Genomic DNA, 21,051 nt, shown 5'->3' with positions numbered 1-21,051 from the left:
CCCACTAAGCTTCAAGAAATGCACTCCTTCACCAGAACAGCAATGGGCCTCCCTGGTGCAGTATTAAGCCACGAGCTCCCTCATGACTATTGCAATTATTTCATGGCCGCCGGACACCCGCGGCTACGCAGCACCAAAACAAGGCGGCGGTGAGACCTGTGACGTGGCAGAGGGTGCGAAGAATATCTGGATCTGGACAGGCCGCCACTGGAAACTGAATCTGGCAACGCTTTAAACGAGAACCCTCTCGAGTGAGGCTACCTTAGCAGGGTTCTTTGAGGAATTATCCAACATTGCCTGGGATATTATTGGCCTTAGTGAGGTTAGAAAACTGGTGAGGCTTATACAGTGCTGAATAATGGCCACGCCATCTGCTACAGAGCTCTTGCAGATAAGGAATAGAGAGTAGGACTTCTCATTCATAAGGACATAGCGGATACAGAGGAAAATACCTGTTATTGTTACAGACAACATCAAATGAATAAACTATTTTGAATTATATTCGTATAAAAGAAACAGTACTGATTTTAGGAACCAATGCAACGTGGTTTCGGCTTCGCAATACGCGCGTATGGGTTGGAAAACTGTGTAACTCCCAAACTAATGATGATAGGAAGATAATTTTGTTTACAACAACTTTCTCAATGTTTGGGGGCATACATAAAATGTAAGAAAATCAATCCCTCTTCTGCATGAAAATTGAATTTTGAATGAGGCCTCCCAGTTTAAAACGGTGTGCTATGTCTACGCTAGTATGTGCTAAGTATACGGTGTGCTAAGTATCTTGGCGTGAAAGAACACGTGAGGCAGCTCAAACTACGCAGCGTAAACAAAGCCCTCGCAGCTATTAGGCACTTCACCGCGCTCGCGTGTAGGGTGCCTTGAGACGGCAGCGAGCGGTACTCGCGAGGCGCACTACTCTGGCGGGATTCGCAGTGCTGCCACCGGCACTGCGGGCGTCGCTCTGTAATGGCGCACGAGAGGACTACTTCAGCTGCGTGAGGAATTATCTTATCTAACCAGTCATCGTTTTACCAATTCGCTTTTGAAGAATCAGCAGGTCGCGAAGGCGCTTGCACCGCGCTGAAAGCATTAATTACATTGATTCAGGTGGGGAATACAATGGCATCCTTTGGGTTGAGGTGACTTCGGTCTGTCTGGACTTTTACATTCTGTTCAAACAGCGCAAAATACGACGGAAGAAGAAAAGGGAAGTACACAGGAGTAGCACTGCTAGCTTCCAGCTGCGCCGGGGCAACAGCTTTTTCAGAGTAGTGACGCGCGAGGATAATTCGCTGCACGTTACGTGCACACCACCAGAAAGTCCGGGTCCGGGTCAAATTTCCTGAGCCCTGCCCGGTCCCGGGTCAAAAAGGACATTCCGTGCCCGAGCCCGGCCCGAGCTCGTGAAAAAACGGCCCTACCCAGCCCGACCCGGCCCACGGGGCGGGCCGGGCCCGGGCTTTTGGGTAAGCCCGAGCCCTTGCAGTGCTCTAGTCTACTTCTCTTCATCGTTGTAGCAGCAAAAGGCACTCCGCATCTTTGGAGACTCTCTAACTGTCCGCGCCTGAGCCGCGCATGCGCCGTTGACAGCGGGACCGCACCATGGCGGCGCCGACGGGGTTAACATGCCCAGAGAATCTGCCTAATTGTCATAGCAACATTATAGCACCATTAGACATGCTTTCAAACCACTACGGACGCTTCATCATTATCGTCTTCAAACCCATTAAATTAGACGTTTTACTTCATTGCAACGCCAAACGTTACTCCACTAGCACACGAAATACAATTAACTCGAAGTAACCTATGCGGAACCAATTGCACTCTTTCTCCGATTCACAGACACTTGCACCTTCGAGAACGGCATCTGTCCTGAATGGGTGTCGACGGACTGCCGCCGAGAGGCCTGCTTTGAAGCGCGCCAGGTGGCCACTGTGAAAATCGGACCAGCCTACGACCATACGCTCAAGACTGGTACGGAAAAGTATTGCAAATTATCCCGTTCACTGATGTGCGCCCTCGGATGCAAATGATGGAATTCTAGTGTCCTATCGTATATTGTGTTATTACCTTGGTCTCGGACTTACTGAGCGTTTTTTTTTTCGCGGGTTGAGAATTAAAAGGAGTTTCGTGGTAACGGCTTCACATGACAAATTTCGGCTCCGTCAGTGACTTGCTGGTTTCGCAGAGCTAATGGCGCAATTAGGCTCGGATTTGAGGCGTTGTGCCGCTTTTTTGAAATCTACATACGTGTTCCTTTAAACTTCTACAATTCCGCCATATTCACATTAGCAAACATGTGCTGCAAAAGATTAAACAATTATTATTGCGCAATGTGTAGGACCTTAATAGGTTTCTAAATAAAGTCCACACGTATCTAGCGACACCCATTTTGAAGCGAAGCTGTTATTTAGATTTCAAACAACCAAAAACGTAAACATAAACTTGTAAGCCTAACAAGAAAACGTGCAGCGATCTGAAGTACCACACGTTCAAACTGCAAATTTAAGGTTATGTGGCGAGAGAGAAGGGTTGACTCGTGGTCAGCGCTGATCGAAATGGGTATATGGCGAGAAACTATGGCACTTTCGTTAATTGCTGGTATAGTACTTAGAGATCCACTAGATATTGGATTGCCGAAATATTGTTTACTATAGTCTTTTTGGTTTTTTTGAGGACCAAAAAATTTATATCGCAATTGGCCTTCACTTAAACCGCGTCTTCTAAAGCTCTCAACGTAGGCTGCACAAAGTTCCATTGCAAAATGCATGAAAAGAGCCAATAGAAAGGCGTACTTTTGCCGCTTTTCCTATCGTGTGGCCTTAAAAATCAGGAAACCACCCACTATAGTCGTCGTGAGCGTTGTTGGCATTAGGTGATTGGCTGATATTTTTATATAGATTTACAACGCACTGTCTTGCTCAGCACTACTTTGTGTTCTTTAAACATCGTTCAAATGAACTTTCATAAGTTTGTTCAAGTATAAATATATTTTCGCTTATAGAAGTCGCAATAAGTGATCGCACTTTTTTTTTCTCACTTCGCATGCAGCGAACGGCTGGAGCGCTTACGCATCGAGAGGAAGAATAAGAGACGGGCTTTCCAGGGCTGAACTCACCCGAAAAGTTCAGGGGCCATTCTGCTTCACTGCCTGGTACCACCAGTCGGGCACGCAAGATGCAAGTGCGGTGTTCAAACTGGATCACGCGATTAAGCTACAAGAAACAATTTACACCACTCAGCCGGATATGTTTGGTCGCTGGCAGAGAGTGCGGTACTCGGAGAAAGTCGCCGAGAAGTTTGAGGTTTGTGTTGAGTTTGTGAACTTCTATACTTGCGGTATTACCGAGTGCTTTGCAAGCCGACGTACGCAGCCCTGTTTGACGTGGTTGATACGCTCAGTCAGGGAGAAGCGTTATATACGAAGCTGGACAGATTCTGGATTCCGCCTTTTATAAACACTTTTCTCAGAACCGTAGCTATAAGAGCCGTAGCTACAATTCTGTAATAAGTAAGCAAGTACGTAAATAAATATGTGCACAAATAAATAAATAAATAAATAAATAAATAAATAAATAAATAAATTGTGTTTTAGGTGCGACAACCACCATCTAAGTAGGAAGCACGCTGTAGTGGTGGACTTCAATAGCAGGCGCGCTCAAGCTGTCGATTTCTTCAGCGGTTTTTACTGCCTGTTCCGCCATCATGTAAAGGTGATGGGAAGTAAAATTTTTTGATATTATTAATATTGTTATTATTATTATTATTATTATTATTATTATTAGTAGTAGTAGTAGTAGTAGTAGTAGTAGAAGTAGTAGTAGTAGTATTACTAGTAGTAGTAGTAGTAGTAATAGTAGTAGTAGTAGTAGTAGTAGTGGTAGTAGTAGTACCTTTGTCCACCTCCAATCGGTCCCGAATCGTACACGACCGTTTTTGCATTACACTCCCATCTGAATGCAGCCGCGGGGACCGGGATGGTACCCATGAACTCTAGGTGTGCTGTGCGACGCCGCATCCATCCGCCGAGGTGGCATAGTGGCTTTAGCGTCGCGCTCCTAAGCCCGAAGTCGTAGGATGAAATCCCGGCCCCCGGTGGCCGCACTTCGACGGGGGCAAAATGCAGTAACGCCCGTGTATCGTGCATTGGTTTCGAGTCAAAGAACGTGAGATGGTCAAAATTAATCGTGACTCAACCACTACGGCATGCCTCATAATGATAGCGTGGTTTTGGCACGTGGGACCCTAGAATGACATTTATTTAACGCCGCAGCCAGTGTGCTACCGCAGCGGGTATTCTATAAAGGACCAAAGTTGAATTCGTGTGAGGGACAGGTTCATTTTGCAGGAAATTAGGCAGATATACCTGCGTGGTATTCTGACAACTTGAACGGCCGCAAACCACGGCCTTCGCATGGACTTCGTCATTTAACGTACTACAAGCTGCCTGTAAGATGAGCACAGTTTCAGAAGTAACGTATAGGGCGTCGTGAGGCGGGCTCATTTGAGATGATAGGTTAGTGTGCGTAAGTTGAGCAGCGTTTCTTGAGTCGCGATCGGATCCGCAATCAATTGCTAAGAAAGACGAAACGGATCTCTCCGTATATCTCACGTTATCGCCGTGCATAAAACGGGGAAGCGCGCCGGATAAATAAAGAAAGAAGGAAGTGGACAATGTTTCGTATTCCGCTCAGGTACGCTATTGTTACGGCTTGTGTTGGGCTTGCCCACGGCCGGCAGTTTCACTACTGGAGCTTCAGCGTAGTTGCCGGAAATGTTCAGCCGGCAGTCATCGTTTTCTCACCTGATGCCCAAAACATATATGCAGTTACGCTAGAGGAGCATGATCCAAAGCCCAATGCTGCTATAATTTTTCGCCCAGAGGAAGCGTAATCCGATTTGTAGTGATTCTAGTACGTTATCTGACATGAAATATATGCAGGCTCACGGATGTGCTCGACGAGACGCACTGGTGCACAATGCGCAGCCTCGAAGTTCTCCTACGCGCATGATGGTTTCAAAAACTTTCAGAAGTGCCGTATGTGCTTGAATGCGTATATTGTCACGAAGATAATTAATTCGAACTCCCCGAATGAGAACAGCCTTCTTTAATGATGGCCGACACTAAAGAGATCGCGCGCACACGTAGATGTAGATGTAGATGTAGAGCCTTGAAGTTACTGGCACATACCCACTCTGGGGGATTGGCCAAGAACCGGGTAGTTTGAAATAACAATCAGAAGGAAGACGCGCACACGTCCTTCGTTCTTCGTCCTGCGCCCTTCGTGGTCTTCACTCTGGCGATCTTGTGCCTGTAGTGGGCAGCTTTCTTCGCGTCATTATTTATGCATGATTGAATCTGTACTCGCTTACAACGTATATGGAGATAGGGGTATTGTTGACTGCCAGAATTGCCCGCGGTTACCACCTATGAAAAATGCAATATAGGCCAGCAATTCCTAAACCTTTTAAATGCGTCTAGCGTTCTTTGTTAAGCAACCGGGACTTCTCACACCTGTCTAGCTTGTTTCCGTGGGACAATACCAAGGATAATGCAGTCTAACACACTGGTAAAGATTGTACCGTGGTTGCGGTGGCACCGGTGGTACCATGCGATACCGCGGGGTGGCGCGGTCTTAAGGAAGCGTTCTCGCATTTTTGCTTCTGACAGCGAGCATTTTGAGACGCTGTCCTTCAGTCGCTGCGCCTCTCGTGGAAGACACAGTCACTGGAGAGAGAATGAGAGACAGAAATATTTTATCGTGCAAAATAACGAAAATGAATTGTGGGGTGGTACGGTAGTCCATTGGCAATTCTGGCGCAGGCTGCTCGGTCGACTAAGTTGGACTGGTCAATGTGGCATGCGTTAGACAACACATTCTCCCACAGCTCACTCCAAAAGTCGGGGACTGCAGATAGGTCAGGGTTTTGATCACACTCCCATAGGATGGGGCAGAGTTTGCCTGATTTACCACAAAACCTACACACCGGGGAGTTTTGTGTAGAGAAGAGTACAGGGAGAAAAAAACGTGTTAATTTGAAGTCTCTGTAATGTGGTTTCCTCCCGTACGGATAAATTGGGCTGGGAAAGGATGAAGGTCCTCCTCCGTAGTTTGTAATATTGCGTGATTTCCGAGTAGGTTACAATCGGGGTGGGATAGGGATCCTCCTTCGCGGCCCGGTTGGTGAGAGCACTGACTAGGGCCTAAACAGTGTCGTAGTCCTGGAGTGCATGTGTGGCCAGAGGTATACACGATTGTTACCGTACGAGAGGAAGGGGTTTCGCTGACGAAGAAAAGCGCTGTTAGAGCAACTGTGCCAGCTGCGCAGCTTTTACACTCCGCTTGGAAGTCGTCGATGGCCGTATGGGCGGTGGTGTGGGTTATGACCAAGGCGATGGCTACTTGCGCTTCCTGGATGGGGTCAGTCTTGATTGCGATACTGGTCAGAGGTTGGTCTCTTGAGGTGGTCACTGCGGCTACGGCTCCCCTGTGTCGATGGTATGGGGCCGCATGAGTGCAAACTGCTGTAGAGTTCTTGGAATCCCTTTTGTTGAGTGCCTTGACTCTGGCTTTTCTGCTTCTTTCATGATGGTCTAGGTACATAATTTTGGGGAGGTTTGGGGCGTAGATGTTGTCTGACTTCCGGGGGGAGCATTTGTGGTTGCTGGCGCCCTTACGCATGTCCTATGTTACTAGGAGTCGTCGCAACGTAGGAGACAAGTGCAGTCGTAGTTGGTGTCCTGCGAGATGTGCCTCAATAAGTTCTTCGGCCGCCTTGTGAAGGCCGAGTTTGAGCAGGGGGGCCGTTCAGATACCCATTGATAGCTCTAGGGCTTGCTTGAAGGCATTTCTGAAGATTGTCAACTTTTTCTATTTATGTCCTAGTACAACTGTGTAAGAGGCCACGTATGTTATCCGGGATAGGACGAACGCTTGCACGAGTCGGAATATGTCCTGCTCCTTCATGCCACGCTATCTGTTGGAGATTCATCGGATCATAGGAGTGCCTTGCTTCACTGAGTGCTTCAGGTGGCTCACTAGCGTGGTGTTTTTGGTGTCCACTTGAATTTCAGGCGGTCTTTGCATGTGTGAATCGTGTGGCCGTCCAGTTGAATTGAATGTCACTGCTGTCCTTGGCTGTACCTTTTCTCCTGACTAGTAGGAGCTCTGATTTTTGCAGCGTAGAGAAAAGGCCGCATTCCTGGGCCTCTTAGGAAACTCTATCGGCTGCTTATCGAAGCCTTTCTTGAAGGCAGGTGAATGAGGCAGAGCCAGTCGAAATTGTAATGTCATCAACGTACAAGCCGCTTTATGTGGGGAACTTCAATAAGTAAGCTGGGAGGTTCGAGTAGACTTAGATTGAACAAGAAAGGGGATAGTACTGACCCCTGAGGGGTTTCCCCTGTCTCCCATGTCAATGGGGTCTGAAGAGACGTCTGCATCTCTGAGCACTGCCCAAGAGGTTCGAGAGAAGTCCGCAAAATATTCATGTTATCTTTGACGGCATCCCATTCCTGCCAGGTGTTGTAGGACTGCAGCGTCCGCCACGTTGTCGAAAGCCCCCTTTAAGTCCAACGCGACGATGCCACTTGGGGAGTGGCGGGAGGCTGGAACAAGGATGTCTTCCTTAAGTTGAGTCAACATATCTTGTGTGCCAAAGTGCTTTCGGAATCCGTACATGGTGTTTGACGTTGGCATGTGTGGTACAGGTGGTGTTAGAGCCTCAGAAGTATGATACGTTCTGCAATCTTGTCCACTCAAGGCGTAAGATTTATGGGCCTGAGGTTGTGCAGATGGGGACATTTGCCTGGTTTGGGGATCATCCGAACTTCTGCTGACTTCCAGGTAACAGGAGTTGGCCTGAGCGCCAACAGGAGTTGAAATATACTGTGAAGTTTTCCATAGCCGTGTCGTTTAGGTTTGCAAGTAGTTTGTAGCTGATTTGTCTTCGCCAGGTGCACTAGCTCGCTTGCTTTCAGCGATAGCTGCTCGAACCTCATGTAATCTTTCTGGGGTTTTACGTGCCAAAACCAGTTCTGATTATGAGGCACGCCGTAGTGTAGTTGGATGTCCCGGTCGAGGAAGGGTTGGGCGTCCCCGAGTATGGTAAAGGGAGAGCTCCTTTCCCAACCTAGAGGTATTTGGTTGGGAGGTCTTGCATGAGGTCTTCCTCGGTGCCGTAGTAGCAGTGGAGGGTCATAGTAGCGGCTGCTTGCGCCTTTGCTTTTGAGCGGGTCAATCGGGTATCGAAGCATGTGCCATGTCTTCCAGGTGGAAAGCGTTCTCCGGAATTGAAGAGCTGCGTTTAAGTTCCCTAAGATGAGGGTTGAGGAATCACCAACAATTTGAAGTGCGGCTTTGATGGTATCTTCAATTACTGACTGCTTCTTAGTCGGTCGGCGGTATATGTTGAGTATGAGCATGGTCTTATTGTTCTTGAAGGAGAGACAGGTGAGTTGGGTGCACATGTAGTCGCACTCCTTCTATGGGAATGGTGTTGCGTGGACGCAGTGGAATTTCGAATGAGAGTTGCTGTTGATTTGCCTGTGTGACCCAGATGTGATACAGATCCCGGTAGTTTGGCTGGGCCTTTGACGTCTTGAATTAGGAGTACGTCCGGGGTGGGTGTCAAGTACTATATATATATTGCTGCAGCGTCCCGGCTCTATCTTTCAATCCTCTACAGTTGCATTGCATAACTGCAGACGCACGTCGTTTATTGATTTGCGCGTTCATTATTCACCGGAGTGGGGTATTGGCTCTCAGCTATTGAAGGTGAGGATGGGAAAGCGTGAGAAGAAAAGCGTAGTGCGGCGACGATGGCTACAAGATGGCGCCAGAGTAGCGCGCCTCATCTGGTAGATTTGTCAGCGGCGGCTGCTGTGAATTGCGCCCACGTGTCACCCATGCGCTGGCTCTCGCGACATGCAGATTAGCGAAGCAGTCGCGCCACTTTTCGTTTGCAACATGCCGCACGAGACAGATTTTCCGACAGAAATGCACCGACAGATTCGTCGGTGAATTTTTTGTAATGTACCGCACCAGCCTTGCCGGCACACCCTTGCAGAATCGCCTTGGCATCCGCAGCAGATCCCGTGACATTCAACGTCCGACGCGCGGCCCACGGATGTGCTGTTGAACCCGATACAGCAAGGCGGCACAGACGCAGAGACGGCGACGGTGCACATGCACCTGGCCTGTCTGTGTAAATTTATTTCGCAAAAAATGATAACGACCCAACCCCAGCTGATAAACAGGACATTGTTTGCATGCTTTGAGAAATTGTTATTTGTGTTATTGCATTGCGATACGCGTCATAAGTGGCACTTCCCTTACCACTCTGCCTTATTTTTCCTTACCAGTCGGAACGCCGTGCAGCATTCTGCGACCAGAGGTGCAGTGTTTCAAATCATAGCGTCGGTGTCTTTGCAACTATAGCGTGTCAAAACGCTAGCTGCAACGCGGTAGTAGATAGTTATAGTATAGCGTACGCTATACTCTATAGTACAGCGTACGCTAAGCAGCGCACGTTTATTACAGCTTTAGTTGGCCTGCGAGATCTTCTGATCTTCCCATAGTCAAGCAATATAAGTACCTCGGAGCGCACATAAACGAAGGGACGACTTACTCACGCACTCACCAAGATAATCTGAAAATAAAGGGGAAACGGAATGCAGCAATGATGAAACACAGAGCACTGTGGGGCCACAGTAAGTATGAGGTGGTGCGTGGAATCTGGAAAGGAGTAATGGTGCCAGCGTTAGCGTTCGCAAATGCCATTCTATGCTTAAACTTGGATACCTTGTCAGGGTTGGAAGTTAACCAAAGATCAGTAGGCCGGTTGGCTTTGGGAGCCCGCGGTAATACCACAAAAGAGGTAGTGCAGGGAGACATGGGTTGGGCCTCTTTTGAAGTCAGAGAAGCACAGAGCAAAAGTAGTTTTGAAGATAGGCTCAGGAACATGGATGAAAATAAATGGGCGGCAAAAATGCACTAGTATCTGTACCTGAAAAGTGTGGAGACAATGGAGGAAGAGGTCAAGAAAGTTTGAAACCAAGTACAGGATACTTTCAACTGTAAATATACAACCAGGAGTCATCAGAAGGAAAGTGAGAGAAATATTCAAAGTGAATTTGATGCAAATATTGGAAACAAAATGGAGAATTAATAGTTACAAGAATGAGAAAAATAAATTAGAAGGGAAAATCTGTACGATAACACAAAGGGCAGTGCCTTGCTATTTGAGGCTCGAGCCGGTTGCCTAAGGACCAAAACATACCGGAGCAAATATTCGGAACTAGATGAGGCATGTGTATGCTGCAGAAAAATCTGGAGACCACTCAGCACATCCTAATGGAATCCGAAGGGATCACCCAGTCAGACCCGTAAGTACCGTACACCTTCTAGAAGCGATTGGGTTTAAAGTGAACGGAAGCGCCGACCGGTGAGCAGTCGAGATAAGCAAGAGACGTTTAGAGTATTGCGGGACAAAAAGCAGGGAAGACATTGATGCGACCTGATTTTATCTCTTACAGTCATAGGTAGCGGTACAGTGTAGATATGGAGAAAAAAAGCTTAAGTAATGAAATTATACACAAGTGCTAGATGAAAAACATGTATAGCAAACCTGAATAAATCAAGAAGGCTAGGTGACTATTTGTCACCACCCCGTTTCAAAGGGGATGCCAGTAACTCATCATCATCACGATTTCCCTTGTTAGGCTTTGCTTCGCTCGAAGCGAGAAGCGATCTCAAAAAGTCCACAAGGTTATCCATAATACGTATCGTCGAAGCTGCCTGAGACTAAGTGAAAGCCGTTTACGCAGTCATTTGCTACGAAAGAAGTGAATTCTACAAAAGCAACGCCAAATTCAATTCGAAGTGGGCAGCGGCGATCGCCGCCATGATTTACGTAAACTACGTAAACCACACAAATACGGTAATGCCAAATCTGGGAAATAGCGTGCGTACGCTATACGCTATGGGTGGTTTAGCGTTCTGCGCATGCGCAGTGACGACCCGCTATGTTATAGCGCACGCAATGGTATAGCGCGCGCTAAGCTAAAACTCTAATAATCCAAGAACCCTCACCTCACCTCCCTGTGGTACCACCGCTACCACCGCTACCACCGGCACAGCAGGTACCACTGCACGATGGTACCGTGGTATCGTACCACCGTGCGGCTTTTGCCATTGTGTTTGACTGCGCTATTTTCGGAATAGGCCCACAGAAATGGCTAGACAGCCTCAAGAAAATTACGGTTAATGGTTAAAAACAACTAACGCTTTGATAGTATTAACTAAACACCTACAAGCTTTATCCATCACTTTGCTACCTTAAGTATTTCATTCGCGTATTTAATAAAACCCAGTGTTGGCCGCAAAAGAGAGAACTGCTCTTGCAGCCCTTACATTGCAAGCAGGTGCTAATTATTTATTTATCACACAGATGTGTCCCCCAATATTGTAAACACGAATACAGTACGCTTGCTTAAGCCGAAGTAGATATGCGCTTTATTATACAGCCGCGATGGAAAGAGACATCTGCATTGTAAAGGTGAGCAGTGGAGCTCATGTGAATTTAACACCACGGAACACGAATGGGCGATAAAAATTGTGCATATGATTTAATCGCGGCAACACACCTGAATCGTTGTTCTCGGAAAACAAAGCACAGCCTTGATTTTTAAACAAATCGAATGCTTACTCCTTTTTATACACACAATAAAACTACGAATCTTATCATTTTGTAGCAGTTTGATACTTTGCCATTCCTATCAATGCTTCGCGTTTCGGGAGAAGATTAGACTTTTTTTTAGTATGGGCAAATGGCACTGGAAGTTGTAAGCCGGCAAAAACTATCACACGAGACCAGATTTGTTATTCTAAATGCTAATCAGAGAATACTTGCGTAACTGTGTTGGTATTCTTTTTCTCAATGCTAACAGATTATCATCCGCTACAGCGTGCAAAGCCTCGATGAGAGAGGAGTGTTCGCTCTGGACGATTTGAGCGTGGAAAGCGGGGAATGCACTGGTAAGTCAAACACGTATGCGGGTAACGCGAAAGCCACTGCGTTACCACGGCGGGTGGGCTGCGTTCCTGCTTATTCGCTTTGGGCGCACTTTACCTTCCGTGCTAACATCCACTCCTGCATATTACCGTTCTTTAACCCGTCCCGCAACAGCGCTCTCGTCTGCGTATTTGCTTTTTAATAAATTAATATTATGTGTATATATTATATAGGGAATTTCTCAATTTCAAATTAGGTCTTACTCCGAAATCGGCCTGATATTTTACAACACCGCAACCTCTCCTTCTAGAGGAGCAAGTAAAAGCTATGGATTAGTAGTGAATGCATTGACATCGCATGCAGAGAACATCACTTCGACTCAAAGTATATTATAGTACTTGACCCAATGTTCGTAGCTCGTCTGTCTGCGTTGTGCACCTTGCGTGTTTAAAGTAAAATTCTGCCTTGATCTTTGGTATCAGTGTTGTGCTAGCGAAATAGTGCACGAATGTACGGCAACAGAAAGGTATTTGTAAAGGTTAAGCTGTAGGTACAAGGTGCATGGTACAATAAGATGGACCTAGCAGATATTAGTGAAATCTTATTCCTTTTGCCTGCATAACAACCCAGAGAAACAGCCCATGTTGGAATGACGACTCATAACTCATTTATTCAAAATTTGATCGATGTTTTCAATTTGCGTGACCATTTCTTTATTTAAGTTGTGGCATTCACAGATTAATTGCCTCTCCTATATCTATGTTAGTAAGCCGCCATCCTATATAATGCTCTGCTCTCGATCATAAGAAATTCTAGATCAGATGTGCTGGTATAGTCGCTCTGGCACACCGACAGGACGGATTGCAAAGGAAATTTGGCGAAAGCATAAAGGAGGGAACTATTATTATTAATTACACTTAATATCACAACTCCTCTGTTGTCTCCTTAATGTCACAACGATTTTGGGCAACAGAGGATCTTTAACGTGCCCCCAATCCAGGCGACACCGGCATTTCTGCATGTCGCTCCCGTATGAAATGCGGCCGCCACGGCCGGCATTTGATCCCGTGACCTCGTGCTTAGCATGCAGCGCCACACCATAGCCACTAAGCCATAGCTGCTGGCATGAAAACGGCAAACCGAGGCTACTCTATACTCACAAAATATCCGCTTTCCTGCGGCATAACCTCACACTACGTGCAGCTGAATTTTGACGCCGGAGAGGTGAGAGCTGAGGTCAAGCAGGTGCGCTCGAGAGATTGCATCAAAAGGGTTATCTAAAAGCTGAGCGAATAAAACGTGCCGACACGTAAGAAGCCTGCGAAAACATCTGATAATACTCATGTTAAATAGTGCAAGGCAATGACACATGGTCCCAGTCAGCCTCTGAAAATTCAAACGAAAACGATAAAACACGAAAAAAAAAGAAACGCCACCAGACGAAATCCAAAAGCCCGAATCATGAGGCAGCGATGCCAGTATGAAATTCCGTATATGAACGTTATGAAAGACGAATTCATCGTTGGATTGCGCAATTGACAGAATGAACTTAACATGAAAAATAATTCTGAAGCTTTACGAGCCAAAACGACGATATAAGTATGAGGCATGCCTTAGTGGGGGACACCGTATTTTTTTATTTACCGTAATTTGACCGTAGTTTTAGCGTAGTCACAAATTGTATCCGTAGTAAACAAGTTAGCACGTTCCCTATGTACCCAGCATGATCTTCATGTACTCAGCAGCTATTTTTATTGTTGATAAAGTACTGAAAGATATTATTCCGGAGGATTGTGAAGTGCAATTACAGGTTCTTTACACAATTACGCTTGCAGAAATTGCACGAAACATTTGAAGCAGGGCCGGACATATTGAAGGAGGAAATGTAAGAGCATGTGAAGCTTAATTTCCATTCCAATGCTATATAACCTAACAAATTATTAGCGGTGGGCAAAGAATAAATGCATCGAAAAGAAATTGAATACCACACACTGATTATCCGTATACATAGTCGAGAAGGAACTTCGCAGAATTTTCGAGTATACGAATCTAATCAAATGTATTGCTACCAAAAACGTTAAGGTCTGGTTGATGTTCTCCGCCTGCAACGCAAAGAATCGCAAATCGTCAGAAGAGCGACAACGACAAAAAAAGTTTGCAGCAATCGATAAACGTCACGGGTAATGCAAGCTTTGCTTTAGGCTTCGTGGTGAAAGCCTAAATGGCACCCTGTAATTTTTGTTTGTAAATAGTCATTAACCGTTTTGTCCTGTCCAATCATTTAGCAGTTTTACCTTTTACGGTACAAGCAGTGATACTTTCCTTGAATCAGGCCCTTTTACATGTGCTTAGGGCAGAATAGTCCTTCAGAAGCTGTTCTTTCCCCACAATTTCTGATCTTTTTCGGCATTCATTTAAGTAGCGTTTGGGAATAATAATTCTAAAGCAGCCATTTTTCTTGAAATGCTTGTCTCCAAACCGGCGCTGACGTTAATTGTTGGCAGGCTATTCGTGCATTGTCAAAAAAAAAAAAAAAAAGAACTAGAGCTTTTGCGTTTAAAACTGATTCTTTGTGGGAAAGTTCGCTCTCGTTTTAGCACTAGTCGATACAGGCACTGTATATAAGTTCTAAATCTTTGCTAAATAAATTGTAAGTGCAAGCCTCGCGTTTGGATATTCGATAGTCGATTCGATATTCGATACTGATTGATATTCAATACTGAAAAAGTTTATATTCACTCCCCACTATAAATTGTACAAAAAATCATTTCAGGTTTAGAAACACATGTGCTTAAGGGTAGGTTTGAGGATCATCATGCAGCAAAGTAAATAAAAAAAATCACCAGCCCTTCCCCTATCGATAAAATGGGGGTAAGCGAAGCTTGTCGTGAATGTATCTGACTTTCGTGGTGATTTTCTTTCTTTCTCTCTCTTTTTCTCTCTATATATCTTTCTTTCTCTCTATTTCTTTCTCTTTTTCTCTTTGTTTCTCTCTTTGTCTCTCTCTTTCTCTTTTTTGTCCCTGGTATGTGCCATTGAGCTTGGACCCTTTCTGCACTTTCGCCAGGATCAGCCAACTTTTCAGCGTGACAACACTAACACCATCACCACCGCCGACACTTGTGAGCCAATAAAGCTCCGCTTAATAATCCTCCGCTAGGTATTATAAGAAGGGCTACTGCGTCTACGTGTTGCAGTCTGTTCTCTGTGCTTGTACTGTGTGTATCTTACTTTTTTGTCCTCGTCTAAGGCAGCGCTATTTATCACCAAAACTAAAAAAGTTTTGGCTATTATTCAACAAAACTATAGTGCTGGTACTCATGTGAACAAGACAAGTAGTGGAGGAAGACAAAAAAAAACATGAGCTAAAAGAAGGTAAGAGAGACGGAGGTAAGAGAGACCGAGTAAAGGTCAAAGGTCAGAGAGGATGAGTAAAATTACGTCTAACAAACAGTCTAAATTTTCAACATCTGGGAAATATCCTAGCAACCTGAAGCATGCTGTAAATATATTCTGTTAGCAGTCATCGGGGAATACACAACTTGAAAAAAAGAAGGTAATACCACACTGACCAAAAACGATGGATTAGAAAACTGACACAAATTACAGGTACAGGCAATAGAAGGGTAGCATTTTAAAGTAGTGTGGGCAGTTTAACATACCACATCGTGCGCTGAGCAGGTGGTCCACTGCAATAGCACAACCGAGTGCCCAGGAATGAAAAAAAATGTGGTTGATCCCTCTTATATAGGAATCGGTATAGAACACGAAAGTGAAACGTGTCTTCACAGAAGTAGTGTAATGTTTATTGCACATTGATATATAATGTCTATTGGTGTTTTGTGGCTAAAGCGCCCTTAGGCGTTGATGCACCCACGTTGACGCCTGGTGGCACGTCTCCTCCATCACGACTACCAACGTCGATGACCATGAGCAACCGTCGTGCATATGGAAGCTGCACTACGCTGCACACGCTAGCACAACGCGAAAGACGAAGCACGTAACTGACACACTAATACAACGCGCAAGACAAAGCACGTAACTGAATCGTCACCGAGTCAAATCAGCGCGTACAGCGCGTCGTAATTGCAGCCTCCGCGATCAACTTCAGAAACATTTTCAGAGCTAATTGCGGAGGCCACGCTCCGCTGTGCTGAGTACGGTGAACGCCACCTAGGTGGCGTTGGTAGTGCTTCTTGATGCCAGCGTCCCTTCGAATGCTGGCATCGAGGCGTCGTAGTGCTGAGACCACCGAAGCGTTCACTGTCGGTGCGCGTTAAGGCCGGAATACATGGAGCGAATAACCGGCGTCCGAGCGAAGAACTTCGTCGGGCGGCGAACGTCCGACGGCCGGCGTCAAGAAATTTGCCGTCCGCAGCCGATCTGCCTGTCCAAACATTTTCGTCGGGCGAACGCCGCCGCCGGAAGCGTCTAGCGCGCAGCGGTGGACGACAGCCAATCAGGAGGCACTAGTTCCGGTCGCAATGCATGCTGGTGTTTCGCGCGCGCGCGCCTTTTCGCGTCGTCTGCAATCGCGTTGGTGTTGCCGTGTCTGCATGTCTCTGCACCGATTGAGTAGTTCCTAGTATGATCTCTCAGGAATCGCGTTGTATTTGTACATCCCATATCCGCTGATCTGCGAGGAAACAGACAAGCAGTGCAAGCTCTCTACAACAACCTTCAACAGAAATCTTCTGATCTCAGAGGCCACATGCTGTCGTCATGCCTATCTCCCGACTTCCCCGATAGATGGCGTTGGCATCGGATATTTCTTTCGCTAGGCTTAGACGCGTTCGAAACGAGAAGCGATCTCGAAAACTACTCAAGGTTATCCATAATACTCTGTCGTCGAAGCGGCCTGAGACTAAGCGAAAGCCGTTTACGCAGTCATTTGCTTCCAACTAAGTGAATTCTACAAGGACAACGCCAAATTCAGTTCGAAGCGGGCGGCCGGGACCGCCGCCAACACGGCGGCCAACGCGCGGCGGCGTTCGCCGCATGTATTGCAACACAGCAAACATCCTGCGTCGTGTCGCCGCGTCGTTACTTGACGCGTGAAGTTCGTCGAGAAAGTTCGCTCCATGTATCCCGGGCTTTAGTGTCATAATGCAGTACTTCTCTTTTCTGCTCGTAGGCGGCGGCACCGCCCCGAGCAAGAGCGCGGGTACACGGAGGAGTGTTAGATATATAAGGCGCGTCTGTGTAGCTCTCTGCGAATGCGTTTGTGGCGCAATGGGTTAAACGCTCGGCGATCTATCGTCGCGGACCGAGAGGTCGTGGGTTCGATTCCCAAATTTTGCATGTTTGTGGAACTTTTTCTTCTGGTTTCTTTCTTTGTATTATGTTCTATGACGTATTTCCGTGACGGAAATACGTCAGTGAAGTAAATGCAATTAATAAGACTGGCATAGCCTTTGGTCGAGGAATATGGTAGGATCATTTCGAAAATATGATGCATTTTACACTTTTCCGAAAGCTGCAGCTCCAACTACGCGAGAGCTGCTTTTGCTGTGCTGTTAAGCAAGTTCGCAGCTTTTCACGATGATCCAATTTATCCCTCAAGATAGGAATAAATCACCGCCATGGGAGCCCAACTAGGAAATAATGTTTATAAAGCTGACTTGCAGATACCACGAAGAAAATGTTTATTTCTTTAACTAATAAAGAAATGTCTTCAATACTTTGTGTAGTGACTGTTGAGGACCACATTGCTAATGCCCAACAAAAATATGAGGAATCTGACGTCAAGCGAGCATGCCTACAGTTCATTCTTTACGAGCTAATAATGAAATAAAATTCTTCTAACTTGCAATATACACAAACAACGTAGAGAAACGCTGTGGCGGCAACTGCCACTATATTTAAACCATGAAATTCTGCTTTGCATTGCGTAATGCACTGCTATAGATGTGACCCATCAGTGACGACAAGGCCTGGATGTACACGGTCACGAGAAATAACTGCATTTAAAATTATATCTAAAAATTATATTTAACATCGCACAATGAGTTCAGTGCGTCTGGTAGTTGGAGTTATTGCTTCAAATTCTTAGTCATGTTGAAAGTAGAAGGCAAACACCTGTAGTTGGAAGTAGACTAGGATATTTGAAGCTGACTCCCAGCAGTCAGACTACACGTCAACGAACATGGTAGAAGCATTTTCCAAATTTACCAAGAGCCCAGTAGATTTGCACACATGGTCAGGAGTAAGACTCAGCTTCATTGGCTCAGATATGAGCCCGGTTCAAGATTCGAGCCTAATTACTGTCACTACAAATCATGAAGTAAAACAGCTGTACCCTGCTAACGAGAGATTGCTTTTCGGCACTGCGCATCTGCCTTGAAGGAGAAACTCAGATGGTTCAGGTGACGGCAACAATACAAACACATTGTAAAACCCCTCCCCTAGCGGGAACAGGGGCGCACGCGAAGCTTGCCCAATCCTATAGGGGAGGGGTTGGATTCGCCCGGCGCCTGTCGTTGTGCTTCGGCGATTGCAGCCCTAACCTGAGGATCGGCCCGTCGTTGTCGCTTCGCTTCGCCTTCAGCTTGCCGGCGCTCAGGATTCGCCCTGCGAGCCCGAGCACGTTCACGAGCCCGCTCCCACTACCATTCCTCATCGCTGCTTGCTCTTCGGTTCAACGAACGAAACGTGGCTTCCCCATCTGACTGCTTTTTCCTCGTCCGGAGGTAGGGGACGCCTCTGATTGGCTGGGGTATGGCGTGATCGCGCGCGCCAGCCGTGGGCGCCGCGTCTACGTTTTCAGGCATATAAAGCTCCGCTTTAAATGGCGCGTATGATGAACCGACAATGGCTCAATCGGTTAAGGCTGATGCACACTAAGCCGACACACAACGATTTCGTTATGCCGACTGATGACGCGAGCAGTTTACATGACGGAAAACGCTGTCGCAAACATTATGCACACCAAAATCGGTGACGTGTCGGCCTAGTGTGAATCAGCCTTTTAGTGTGGTGGTCTCGCAACACACGGAGGTCGGTGGTTCAAATCCGCCAGCCCGAGCAGGAGGAGGAGGAGGAACAAACATTTATTTAAATCACCAGTTTAGTTGGCTGGGCCTAGGCCTCCCACGTGGGGACATCGAGGTCTTGCCTCTTCGCCGCCTCGCAGGCTTGCTGGGTGGCCCAGAGTTGGCCGACAAGAAAATCTTTATTTTCACGCGGCTTGCGCTTTTTCGTACGCCAACATCAACACCAACATCAACACCGACGCCGACACGAGTGAGGCAATACAAGCTTCGCTTGAAAAATCCTTGTTTTATGGTCTCGAATGTGCTTAAACAAGGTGCCAAGGGCTACACCGTTTGCGTAGTGCCTTTATACAGCAGAATGCTGCGCCCAAGCTCTGCAAAACTTCACTCGTACAATTTGCCCTGGTAATAAATTATAAGAGGATGAAATGCTTCCATTGCAACTACAAGGTGTCCTTAAACCTACCTAACATTCTGAGTGGGCAGCGTCGATAGTGCTAGTTCGCAAGAGTGAATGCACCAACTGCGTTAGTGGTGATTACATGATACGATTACCATTGTTGCGAGGAAAGCACCGTGCTCGCTTCCTAAACCACACTGGGGGAAATCTCTTGGGCGAATGTCAATCCGAGTGATATTGCTACATGCATATTGCGTGTTTCTTCTGGACGATGCGCGCGGGCGCCCAGATGAAGAAGACGAACTGCGCTTTGCTCTCGAGCTCTCGGCTGAACTGGCCAGCGCTGCAGCTATCCTTTGTAAATATATTTTGTAAATAGTCTCCAGTACTTATTCCTTCGTTCGCGTAACATTTTTGGTGGAGCCTGCCGTTCCCCGTCCTCGCCACGGAGCTCCGCAGCGGCCACACCGTCCAGCTTTGCACCATGGCTCCCCGTAACGACACCTCGTCTGCTGCTACTACTGCGACTCCAACCACAACGTACGTCGCGGTTGCCACTCCGCGCGATCCTGGCATATTCTCCGGCCAAGATAATGTCGACGTTGATGACTGGCTCGGCATGTATGAGCTTGTTAGCCGCAACAACCACTGGGGCCCTACCATAATGCTAGCGAATGTCCTCTTCTACTTGGGCGGAACACCTCGTGTCTGGTTCCGGACACACGAGGAGGAGATCTCTAGCTGGGACTGCTTTCAAGGAGAAGCTCCGCGACCGTTTTTGGAAATCCGACTGGTCGGCAGCTGGCTGCAAGAAAAGAGCTTGCTACTCGAGTACAGTCTTCCACTGAATCGTATGTCTCGTACATACAGGACGTGCTCGCTCTTTGCCGGAAAGTCGACGAGAAGATGGTCGAAGTTGACAAAGTAGGCCACGTTCTCAAAGGGATCGCAGACGATGCGTTTAACTTGTTGATATTCAACAATGCGTCCACCATCGACGTCATTGTCAAGGAATGCCGCCGCTTTGAGCTCGCCAAAAGCCGCCGCGTCATTCCACAGTTCTCCCGGCTCCCCAACAGGGCTGCGACGTCGTCCTGCGTCGCCCTTACCGCTTCACCCCCTCTAATGAGACAGTCACACGTGTTGTTCGCCGCGAGATCGGGGCGGCAAGTCCTGCCCTGTTCCATCCACGCCCACATGACCCCACCATTGACCAACTAGCCCCGGCGATCTACCTCATTCAGGAAGTTGTGTGGCAAGAATTTGCCAACCTCGGTTTTCCTGCTGCCTGCTCCGTCTCCCGACCTGAAGCCCGACTGGTGCCGACAGCTGCGCCTCGCAGCGATCTGTATTCCCTTCCCAGATACCGCAACCCTACAGAGTGGAGAACTCCGGATGACAAGCCCAGTTGCTTCCGTTGCCACCGCATTGGCCACGTTGCTCGCCACTGCCGCACCTCGTGGATATCGCCGTATTCGAGCTACCTCTCCCCGTCTCCTCGCCTATATGCCGACCCTCGCCGCTACTCGCCTCGCCGTATGCCTTCTACCTCTGACGTATCTATCGATGACAGTCGTCTCGCTCGCTCGTCATCACCTCAGCGCCGTCGGTCCCCGTCGCCCCAGCCACGTCCGCTATTCG

General features: G+C 47.2%; 1 protein-coding gene across 1 annotated transcript in view; it reads left to right on the top strand.

Annotated features, from left to right (window-relative positions):
* LOC119448918 (MAM and LDL-receptor class A domain-containing protein 2) overlaps positions 1-21,051 on the top strand; it is a 666,053-nt gene that overhangs the window by 11,432 nt on the left and 633,570 nt on the right. The window contains exons 2-4 of the mRNA XM_049666563.1: positions 1,846-1,977; positions 3,055-3,308; positions 11,954-12,041. Coding sequence (XP_049522520.1) covers positions 1,846-1,977; positions 3,055-3,308; positions 11,954-12,041 — 474 coding nt within the window. The remainder of the gene's footprint in view (positions 1-1,845; positions 1,978-3,054; positions 3,309-11,953; positions 12,042-21,051) is intronic.

The sequence above is a fragment of the Dermacentor silvarum genome, chromosome 4 (assembly GCF_013339745.2).
Source record: "Dermacentor silvarum isolate Dsil-2018 chromosome 4, BIME_Dsil_1.4, whole genome shotgun sequence".
In the NCBI taxonomy this organism is placed as follows: Eukaryota; Metazoa; Arthropoda; class Arachnida; order Ixodida; family Ixodidae; genus Dermacentor; species Dermacentor silvarum.
The sequence above is the reverse complement of the archived record's forward strand: the minus strand, read 5'-3'. Positions and strand labels throughout refer to the sequence as shown.